At 32.8% G+C, this 11236-nt stretch overlaps 3 protein-coding genes and 1 non-coding gene across 4 annotated transcripts; 2 read left to right on the forward strand and 2 right to left on the reverse strand.

Moving 5' to 3' along the window:
* Window positions 1–82, reverse strand: TRNAS-UGA (transfer RNA serine (anticodon UGA)). The gene has a single exon. It is a non-coding gene; the product is annotated as a tRNA-Ser (tRNA).
* Window positions 83–1689: 1607 nt separating this feature from the next.
* On the forward strand, window positions 1690–4075 carry LOC25499066 (protein RESISTANCE TO PHYTOPHTHORA 1, chloroplastic). Its single transcript, XM_013594218.3, has 4 exons — window positions 1690–2081; window positions 2508–2718; window positions 3262–3431; window positions 3589–4075. Exons 1-4 carry the CDS (start codon window positions 1833–1835, stop codon window positions 3613–3615), a joined length of 657 nt encoding a protein of 218 aa, XP_013449672.1. The 5' UTR covers window positions 1690–1832; the 3' UTR covers window positions 3616–4075.
* Window positions 4076–4735: 660 nt separating this feature from the next.
* Window positions 4736–5960, reverse strand: LOC25499067 (probable galacturonosyltransferase-like 4). The gene has a single exon (XM_039828236.1). The coding sequence runs from the start codon at window positions 5943–5945 to the stop codon at window positions 5100–5102; it is 846 nt and encodes a 281-aa protein (XP_039684170.1). The 5' UTR covers window positions 5946–5960; the 3' UTR covers window positions 4736–5099.
* Window positions 5961–9502: 3542 nt separating this feature from the next.
* On the forward strand, window positions 9503–11200 carry LOC25499068 (protein DOS2). The gene is made up of 2 exons (XM_013594220.3): window positions 9503–10817; window positions 11054–11200. Exon 1 carries the CDS (start codon window positions 9594–9596, stop codon window positions 10797–10799), a length of 1206 nt encoding a protein of 401 aa, XP_013449674.1. The 5' UTR covers window positions 9503–9593; the 3' UTR covers window positions 10800–10817; window positions 11054–11200.
* Window positions 11201–11236: the final 36 nt, after the last annotated feature.

An 11236-nucleotide genomic window follows, 5' to 3' on the forward strand; every position in this document is an offset into this window, starting at 1 on the left:
CGTCAACAGCAGGGTTCGAACCTGCGCGGGCGAAGCCCAACAGATTTCAAGTCTGTCTCCTTAACCACTCGGACATATTGACGTCTAATGTTTATAAACACTCTCGCCTTTATTTATAGTAAGATTAGATACCGGACAAACACTAATTGTTAAATAAAATCTTCTAATCTAGAGTAAAGAACAAACATTAATTTGCTTAAGATTGTATCGATAAATATTGTAAAAATAATCTGCATGCATAATTGAGGAAAATGGTTTTAATGTATATTTTTATTTTTCTTCCTAACATGCTGCTTCTGTTAGAATTAATATTGATTTTCTCATCATAATATAACTTTTTTTCTTGTTGGTGGTCGGGATTTGAACCTTGGACCTTGCATATATTATGCATTATCAATATCAATTAAGTTAAGCTCACGAAGACATCATAATATAATCAAATAAATTTTACGTTAATATGTAGGAATAAATAATCGAACAAACATAGTACTTAATAATCATATTAACAAACATAGTACTTAATAATAGTACTTAACAATTTTTTTATATCTCATATTAGTCTCTTTTGACTAAAACCACATATCAATTTTAAATTTTATTTGGTATTAAAAAAATAGCGTATAACTAGTAAGTTAGTTTATAGTTGATGGTTTTATAGTATAATATATAACTAAGAAACTAGTTTATAAACTCTTAACTAAATTTGTACCGTTTGGTAAACTTAAAAGTTGAACTAATGTAAAAATATGATACTCCCTCCGTCCCGTTTTATCTGATTTTTTTTTTCTTTTTACACATATTAAGAAAAAGTGTATAAGTGAAAGAGAGAGAGAGAGATAGTTTTGAGTATCTTGTTAAGTATTTGTGCATTCTTTCTTATCATAAATGTAAAGTAGAATATATTGAATTGAGAGTGATGAAAGTAGTATTAATTAAAGTTATAATTGGAAAAAAGTAATTAATGTTGTGTTGAAAAGTGAAATGGGTCAATTTTTTTGGGATAATATTTTTTTGCAAATGACTCAGTTATTATGGGACGGAGGGAGTATAACATTACTAAAAAAATGACATAATATAAAAAATGTGCTTAATTAATATTTAATTTCTTTTCAATTTAGATGAAAAGATGGTTAAATTGAAAGAATATTGATAGACTATAAACTTTTAGTGGTAAATTACTTGAATTATTTTATCAAAAAATGTAATAAGCTAGTTAAAGTAAACCATAAACTTACGGTAAAATGACTATTAACAAACATGTCTTATTTAATCATACGATAAACTATAGACTATCATATATAAATTATCTTGTTATATTTGTGAAACTGGCTCTTAAAAGATTGTTTAGAGTAAATTATGAGTCTTAAAAAATGATGATACTTTCCATATCTACAATTTTTCATGTATATCTTATTAACTATTTATCCAATAACTTATTCTTATAATTTTCTTACTACCAATTAGGTCGCTAACAAAAATAAACTTAAATTAATCTCAAACTAATATGTCACATGATTGATTGTTCAAACAATCAAATTCATACAACTTTTTTTTAAACTAAATATCCAATAAAAAAAAAAATCGACTAATTTGAAATGTCCGATCCCAACGTTCACGTGGGGTCCACATTTCAAGTTTACACGACTAAACCAACCCACATGAGTTCAAATCCTCACCGTTAATTAAGAGTTTAAGGTGGTTCCTCATTGTTTGAACACATCATCGCGGCGTTCCTAGTCACTACTCCACCTCACATTCCTTATCTTCCATCTTCTCATCACCATCCTCGAGTTTCCGACGACAACTTAATTTCATAACCCCCAAAAGAAAAAATGAACACTTTAATCCATTCTTCAAACCATTACCTTTGTAGGGTACCCTACCCTTTAGTCTCTCCAGTTCTAACCAACAAAAGCAACCTTCCAAAGTTCCTTTCAACCTTTAGACGCTCACCTTATCCCATTGCATGTGCAACTTCCAATGAAGAAGTTGTAGAAGAGGTTAAAGTAGTTGAATCCAACACCAATGAAGAAAGCACTTCTTCTACTTTTTCTACTCCAATAGACAAAGAACTTAAAAAGGTTGGTTGCTTCAGACCATCTTCCTTCAATTTTCATTTCAAATCATGTTTTAAGGACACCCATTTTGTAAAAATCTATGCTTTTCTAAAAATTGATTAAGGGTCTGTTTGTATTGATTTATTTGAGCTTATTTATTGACATAGTCACTTTTCAGACTATCTGGGATAACTCATGGAAAGAGTCTATGCCATGATAATAAGCTGTTTTCAACTTATTTTCTATGTAGTTATAGAAATAACTTGTACACAATCATATATATGATAAGCGCTTATACTATAAGTGCTTAATTAAGTTGTTTATGGAAACAGGGGGCTTCACTTAGAAAGGTTTTTGTTGTTGCATGTTGCTTGAGAGTATATGAGGGTGTTAGAAAGATAGAAAAAATGGTGATTTTTGTTTTTGAAATGTTTGCTTTTGAATTGATAGGTGGCTCAGAAGACAGCTGCAACCTTTGCACCGAGAGCTTCCACGGCGTCAAAAAACCCCGCAGTGCCTGGAAGTACCTTGTATACTGTTTTTGAAGTTCAAGCGTATGTATCAATGTTATTGGGTGGAGCTTTGTCTTTTAATCTCATTTTCCCTTCAGACCAACCTGATCTTTGGAGATTGATGGGAATGTGGTCCATTTGGATGTTCAGTAAGTTCAAAACCTACCAATTTTTTATCTTGATTTTGAAAGTTGCATAAATGAACAAGTGCTGGAATGGCAGTTCATGCTTTTCCAGTTATCATTCTGCTGAATGTTTGATTGATTGGTTATTTGAATTTCACAACCTTTTGTAAATATGAGAAAGAATATTAGGTTTTGAGACATTTGTGTCTAACTTAACCCATCAAAATTAGCTTGTAATTGAAAATTGTCTAGAATTTATAAGTTGTATTTAGACATAATCTTTAGCCAATGTTAAACTTGAGTATTACCCAATGGTGACCCATTAACATATCTAGGATAGACTTTAATAGAGTCATAGATTTGTATCGTAACTCAATTCCATAAACCAGACTTATAAGGCGAGGATCATCAGACTTTAGTTTTTTCAAATGAACAATTTTGCTTTTGAAACTGATTGTAATTATGACCAATAGTTGTTCCAGCTCCTTCATGCAAGATCTAATTGCTATGATTCTTTACTTGGAGTAAAAGTTTTGTGATAAATGCAATTCATTTATATATATGCAGCAATTCCTTCCTTGCGAGCTCGAGATTGCTCAAAGAATGAGAAAGAAGCTCTCAACTATCTTTTCCTCCTAGTCCCCCTGCTCAATGTTGCAATCCCATTCTTTTTGAAGTCCTTTGCTGTTGTTTGGTCGGCAGATATAATAGCTTTCTTTGGAATGTATGCATGGAAGGTACATACAATTTCTTAGGATTTATTCCTCTAATGAGCAATAGACTAAAGTAAAATATCTCTATCATCAACAGTTTAATTGTGTTACTTTGTACTAAAAAGTGAGTTGATTTTGAGCCAAGTTATCAAGATTTGACAATATTTTCTTTTTCTTGCAGCTTGGATGGCTCCAGAAAACAGACTAGTTGGCCCAACCTGGCGGTTAACTCTTTGAAGGCCAGTTGACTCTTGACTTTCTCATGGATCTCAATTATATATTATACATGACAAAGCAAATGAGATGCAACATTTCTTCAAGTGTTCCATAGATCACAGTCATCAACAAAGGATGAAAGAATTCGGCGTGGAAATTCCAGGTGCTTTTGTGTCTACTAGGGAGTTAGATGTCAAAGGAAGAAAATGCTTATACATTCTTTATTGTGCATGACATTTCAGAAAAATTAAAATTATTTAGTTAGATCAACATCCTCCCAAAGATGAAATGTAATTTAGTCATGGTTTATAGTACATATGATCTGTATCACTGTGATTTTGGTTTGCAGTAGCTTATCTGCTTGACCAGACGAAAATTAAAATTTAGAAGACAATGTTATCATATTGTTTGTGATGAATGAAATATTAAGAGTAAAAAATAGCTAGTGTTAATATTGCACCACTGTTTCATTGTCATTTAAATATTGAACTATTGCTTAATTGTTTGACACTGAGAGATCAGTGTCAAAAAGAGAGATGAAAGATAGAAAGGGGAAGATAGAGAGAATGAGATACATGAGTGATGGCCATGAATATTGAAGGACCATCAATTGTTACTAATGCAACCTGCTCAAATTAGTGAACTCATTCATACAAGTAGTCCATTTACAAATAAGTAGCAGGATCAGAGACCAAATTGCTTATGAAGAGGTGCAGAAGCTGTTTTCTAAATTTTAGTTCATTGAAATGAGCATATTCTTAGTTTAGTCCCTTTTAAATTGCCATTTTTAATCCCCTAAAGCATGGAAAATAGTTAATGTTGGATTATAGGTTTGAAAATAATAAATACAGTAATAATTTATATACAGCTTGCCCTGTGGATTAACATAATAACATGCACTATCAAACCAAAAAACAAGATAAAAGCCACAATACTTATATTCTAACATTGGCAATGAAATTGAGCTAAGAACATGTGCAAAATATATCAGGATGTTTAAAACAATGAAATTCATAGGTATCATCATATATGGAAGACAAAAGTTTGGTCAGTCCATCCATCTGGCACTGATACAAATGATATTATCATCTACAAACAAATCTACCATTTATTTCCTTATCCCCAAAACCCAGAAGAAGAAAAAAGGTAAACACCATGAGTGATATTGTTCCATTTATATTATCCTTGCCTTCTCAAGTGCCTTGCATAATAAACCATAACCTGTTCTTCCAAACTGCAAAAATGCAATGTTAATCCTTCCCATGGTAAACTAATTCCAATCAAGTTATTATTTCACCCTAATTTAGCACTTTATTTCCCTCAATTTTTCCTAACAAAAAGAGAAAAACATAAACCAATGACTATTGATATCTACCTCTAATAAATTATGTTGGTTAATTAATTCTTTCTACGTTTTGTTATAGATCTAGCGGACTTACAGTTGCTGCACCGTATTCAAAGTTTCAACCGTCATTTTCAATCTTCAAAGTAATGAGAAGTTGGACGATAGAGATCGTAAGGTGCCCAAAGATGATCAACGGAACAAGGATTCCTCGAATCCAACCTTAACCAAGGTTTACCCTTCCCACTCCAATGAAGCAAACTAACAGGCCCAGGATGAAGACTCCTACATTTACCTTCAATATTGTCCCCTCCTAAACCATGTTGATTCCACCTATGATCCACACCCTTTATCTCCCCAGCCAAAACAAGAAGAAAAGGAGGCAAAGAACCCAAATGATAAATCCTCCTATGCTTCTGCACTCTCATCCACTCTTCCACCTTTTGTGTATACCTCCCTTCCCTCCATTTTTCAACATCCACAATCATAACACCTGTGTTGAAATAACAAGGATTCCGACCATGAAATGCACGTGGAAGTTCTGGGTCCGACCAAAACATATCGGTGAAATACCTTGTGAAATTCGCATGACAATATTCTGGTGCAGCCACTACCTTGCCACCCAAGTCAACTTCCCAAAGCTTTGCAATGTCATCAACAACAACAAGATCAGAGTCAAGGTACAAGACTCGCTTAACATGACCCTCTATAATATCAGAAATATATATTCTTGCATAGTTTAGAGGCTGGTCCAAGGCCTGGCGAATGGATTTGGAGATTTTTTCACGTACCCTACTTGATTCAAATCGATATATCTTGAACTTGAGGTATGGAAATGTGGATTTGATGGCGTAATAGACCTCAGGTTCAAACGTTGCCCAAAGAAAATGGAAATCCACATTTTCAGGACATGTTGAGTGTTGTAAGATGGAGAGAATGGCTCCCATTGTACCTCTTAGATAGTTTGAGTCAAGTGTCATGGCAATGTGTATTCTTTCTTGGTTGCACGCATCACCGTTGCGAAAGGAAGGGGCTTCTCTAAAGGTGATGGGCTTTAGGATTATGTTGACGTGCATGTCGCCGGTGGTGGCGCTGACATGGCAAAGGTTGAGGAGGAGAAGGAGAAAGGGAAGAAGAGACAGGAGGAGGAAGGGGAGTTTGGCATGTTGCCATGTTGGGTTCCAAAACTCCATCCTTCCTGCCCCCTAATGTTGAAAAAATGAGGGTAAAGTCAAGGAGGAGGCATTCTTAATTTTTGTGAGGCTAGGTTGAGAACGAAGATGAAAAAAGAAGGTTGGGAATGATTGAGGGAAATGGGAGGATGGAGCTTGGTGGGATTAATTGTAGGGAAGAGAATGATTAAGTCACGACTTGAGGCTTCCTATATTAGAGACATCAATATTTTTCTTGGATGGTAATAAAATTACACAATTTGTCAAAAAAAAAAAAAAAAAGTATATAAAATGATTTTTTTTTTGTTGAAGGGAAAGTATATAAAATGATGTTAACAAATTACTTTTAAATGGTAAAAAATACAATTGATACTATACGAAAACTTTTGACTTTTTTTTGGAAAATAGTTTTATATTTTTGTTCTTTAAAAAAGGAGAATACCGGTTGTATAACATTTTTATTGAATAAATTAGTCAACTTTGTCTCTGAATGTGTAACGAATAACCACAATAATCTTTTAATATATCAAAATTTTAAAATAATCAATGATTATGCATTATGTTAATCAAAATAGTACTCCATCCGTTTCAAAATGAGTGTCGTTTTAGCTAAAACAAAAAATTCAAAATGAACGTCACTTTCAGTTTCCAATGCAATAATAACTTTTTCTTTTCAATTTTACCCTCCAATTAATACTCTGCACACTACTTCCAAAATATTACTTTTAAAACTAACCAATAGTTAATAAGGATAATTTGGTAAAATAATCATTCTCTTTCTTTTAATCATTGTATTTCTTAATATGTGTGTAAACACATAAAATGACACTCATTTTAAAACGGAGTGAGTATCTTACATTAAAATACTCTGTTAATATTATCTATCAATCATTTAATATATTTACTTGTTATCATATCGGTTCTTATAAACATTTCCTTATATTAGCCAAATATGAAAAGAAAAAAAAATTGATTAACAAAATGCATAATGAAAGGGCAATTTCTATGGTACTCCAAACAAAATTGAGTGTTTTGGTACTCTCAAATGTTTAACCAATAGAAAATAGTCATTTCAATTAAATGATCCATGTCAGCATTATTAAATATTGACTTATGAAAAGAGTTTTGGTACACTTGTCTATTCAATTTAACTCCCCAGAAATTGTACAAATTATTATTTCAGTCAAGTAATTAATTAATTTTTTAATCAAAACAAAGCCAAATCATTAACCGCCATCACAATTTTCTCTCCAACCTTCATCATCTCAAACATAACAACACAAAACTTCATCTATGTACCAATTTCATCTCAAACATCTTTGAACAAAACTTCATTTATGTTCCTTTGTTTCTTTCTCTCCATTAATTTTGCTTGAAATACTAGTACTGGATTTTAAATGGAAAATTGATGGCATGGCTTTCTTGTGTGACCTTTTTTCTTGTATTTTCATGGTACAATTTTATGTTTTTTTTATTTGTTTTTCTATCAGTATTTTCAAATATACCTGATTTCTGCTTTGCATTATAAATAAGGGAAGTTACGTGATCGTGATCCACAATGTTTTTCTTTAATTCAAAGTTAATGTTAGAGCCAATTGTTTCATGACATGGGTTAGTTTAAAGTGTAATCTTCATATTTGGGATGAAATAATTGGGATGAAGGAGTAGAAGAATGGAGTTCAACCAGTGGCGGAGCCACCTACAAGTCAGGGGATGCACATGCATACCTCAACTTTAGAAAAATGCACCAATAATCCATTTTTTTCACTATGAACCCCCTGTGTTTTTTTGATTGCATACCCTCAACTTTTTTTGCACTTTCAACTCACTCATTTTTATGGATCAACCTCTCTCTACATTTTTATGATTTTCTTTTTTTCCTGGTGTGGATCAACCCCTGCATTGTTTTGGTGTGTTGTGAATCATGGTGATGAAATATTTTAATCATGCTTGAAGTCTTACTCTACAACTTAAAGTTATAGCATGTAGTTGCCCTCTTGGAAGTTGCGTAATTTGCTCAGAAAATTATAGTTGCTTAGAGCATTTACATTGGTAGGATCTTTACTATTTAAGACCCGATACCTAATAGGTACTTCAAGTGAAAAAAGAAAATTGGAGGTCTCTTAAGACACATGGTCTCACTTAAGACCCCCAATCTTAAGTGGATCCCACACCACTTTTCAATAAAATAATCATTATTTGAGGTGCTTTTCAATAATAAATAGTTATTAGTTGGACCCATTTAGACTTTTTGATGGAGGATCTCCATTGGAGTGGTTGAGTACCTATTAGATACTATTATTAAAAAATAAAAAAAATGATGTGTCCACGTGGGACCCGTTTAAGACTTCAAATGTGAGGGTCTCCATTGTGGAGCTTATTTGTAATAAACTATTAATCCACTTCTATCTACTTTTTTTGTATTGTTTTTGTTCTTCCTTTCAACACATGATTGAGTGAGTTCTATCCAACCATTGATATGAGGTGGATATAGAGTTGCTTACTATGTTGTGTGTTTGGACCTAGATCAATGAAATATTTATTAATCGAAGTAAAAAAAATTGAACCCCTCATCCAGGGTCCGGACAACGCCACTAAGTTCAACGATTGAAATTTATTATCTATTAAATCAAATTAAAATGAATTATATCATAAAATAAAAGCCTCAAAGTGCAAAACTCACAAGTTTGGTGGTGCTAATTCTATAATCTACTCAAACTTACTTGTTCCATGCTGTCAAAAAACTATTCGTCATTTTAATTTGGAGTATTGGATATGTATAAATATTTGGGTGTACAGTAGAAAGGAGAACAATGATGATCTAAGACTTTTAAAATTTTAACATACAATAATATTTTTGGGGATCTTCTACGGTACACTCACAAAATGAGGTGTACTGATACTCTTTATTCATAATTTTATAAATTAACGATCATTTTTTATGAAATAAATAACTATTTGTCAATATTTATATTTTATAGAACATCATTTCATTGTTTATAAGAATCATAGTAATTTTTTTTTTACGTATTATCGTAAAATATAATCAAAGTTATCAATTATGAGTGCTAAAAATTCAAAAAAAAAAATTAATTTTATTTTGTTAACACTTTTGATGAATAAGAAAGATTTAGTTATTATAAATATAAATGATATAAAATAATATTTTTCTTCAAAACACAACTTATTTAATCATTAATTTAAAAAGTAAGTCTATCCATATACTTAAATATATTGGATGTACCATAAAATTTGAGTTATTTTTTAAGGTTAGTTTCAAAATAGAAAGGAGAACAATGATGATCTAAGATTTGTTGTACTTTCAAAATTTAGTTGTAGATACGTACGTGAATCTCATCGTTGTGGGACCCTCATAATCTTCATCCTCATCATTTATTTTTATTTCATTACTCTTTTCAATTTCTTATTCCAATCTCTTCATTCAACCATTTCTCAATGAATTTCTTCAAAACCGTTTTCTCCGACGACCCGGACCCATCAGGATCCGAAACAAATACCGCTTCCTCCAGCGACTCGCTAAACGTGCCGTTCAATCCCACCGCCGCGTGGAAGAACATCGGCAACCTAATCAAAACCGTCGGCGAAAAATCCGAATCCGTCATCGAAATATACCGTCGTGATCTTCATGAATTCGGCACAGGTTTGCAGAAGGAGATAGAAGTCGCACACGACTCTCTCGAAACCGTTGGACACGTCATCGACCAATTCGGAAACACCGTGATTAAAGGAACGGCTCAGATCATATCTCAAAGCAAAGACGCAATCCTTGAATCAGAATCTGAGTCGAAGAAGAAGAAGAGGGTTAAAAAACAGAGTAGTTTGAATTCGAAGCTGTATAGTAGATTTGATGCTCAAATTCATGCAATTCAAGGTGATTCTGATACTTATACAGAAGAACCTTTTGATTTGGAGCGGTATAATAAGTGGAAATTGGAGTTTTCGTTGGAAGGGAAAAAGGATGAAATGGAAAAGTTGTTAAGAGAGAATGTTGAAATGGAGAGTGTTTATAGAAGGTTGGTTCCTAATGTTGTTGATAGGGAAACTTTTTGGTTGAGGTATTATTATAAGGTTTATAAGGTTAAGAAAGCTGAGGATGTTAGGGCGAAGCTCGTGAAACGAATGTCGAGGGAAGAGGATGAGGAGTTGAGCTGGGATGTTGAAGATGAGGAGTATGAAGATGATGACTTTGATGATAAGAGATTGAATAATGTGGAAGAAGTGGATGATTTTCAAGGGGAAGAGTCTAAGGTTGAAAAAAGAGATAGTTTATTGCAAAACAAGATGATGGAGGAATCAAAAGTTGATGAGAATTTGGAGGTTGTTCAAGAGAAGGGTGATCGAAGCCAAGTGGATAAAGTGAAGGATTCTGCGGCTGTTGCTGATAAGAAAGTGACAATGGAGAAGAATGCTGGGGATGGAAAGACTTCACAGGTGGTAAGTGAAAACTCCAAGCAGGAGGGGGAGAAAGAGCTTGAGTGGGATGAGATTGAGGATCTTGGTAGCAATGAGGAAAAGAAGGCAATGGGATTGGGCAGTGGTAGCCCAAGCAAAATTGATTTGCGAAAGCGTTTGAGTTCCGCGGCAGAGGAAGAAGATTTGAGTTGGGATATTGAAGATGATGATGAGCCTGCCAAGGCTTGAGATTGATTATATATACATGTAAGTGTGCTTTTGGCAACAGAAATTTAGCTTTCCGTTGTTTTATTTTTATATATATTTGTATAGATTTCTTAGAAGTAGTTATCTCATTGTTCAACATCTTGAATGATGTCAAGTAATTGTATGAAAAAACAATTGTCTTTATAGACATCTCTCTTCTCTTTAATTTTTTGTCAAATGTTACTAGTTATTTCAACTAGGTTGACAACTTATGATTCTTTAATTTTTTGACACAGAAATGTCTTCAAAATTACAATGATCTGCTAGGTATTTCTACTTCCAATTTATGTTTCTTTAACTTGAAGACTTATGAATCATATCCTTTATGGGTGGCCAATTACATGTATTTAATCATATGAGAATCAGAGATTGTGATTTAGCTATCTATTCCATAAGCTTCTTATTGCATCAAATAATAC

This window comes from Medicago truncatula, chromosome 7 (genome assembly GCF_003473485.1).
Source record: "Medicago truncatula cultivar Jemalong A17 chromosome 7, MtrunA17r5.0-ANR, whole genome shotgun sequence".
NCBI lineage: Eukaryota > Viridiplantae > Streptophyta > Magnoliopsida > Fabales > Fabaceae > Medicago > Medicago truncatula.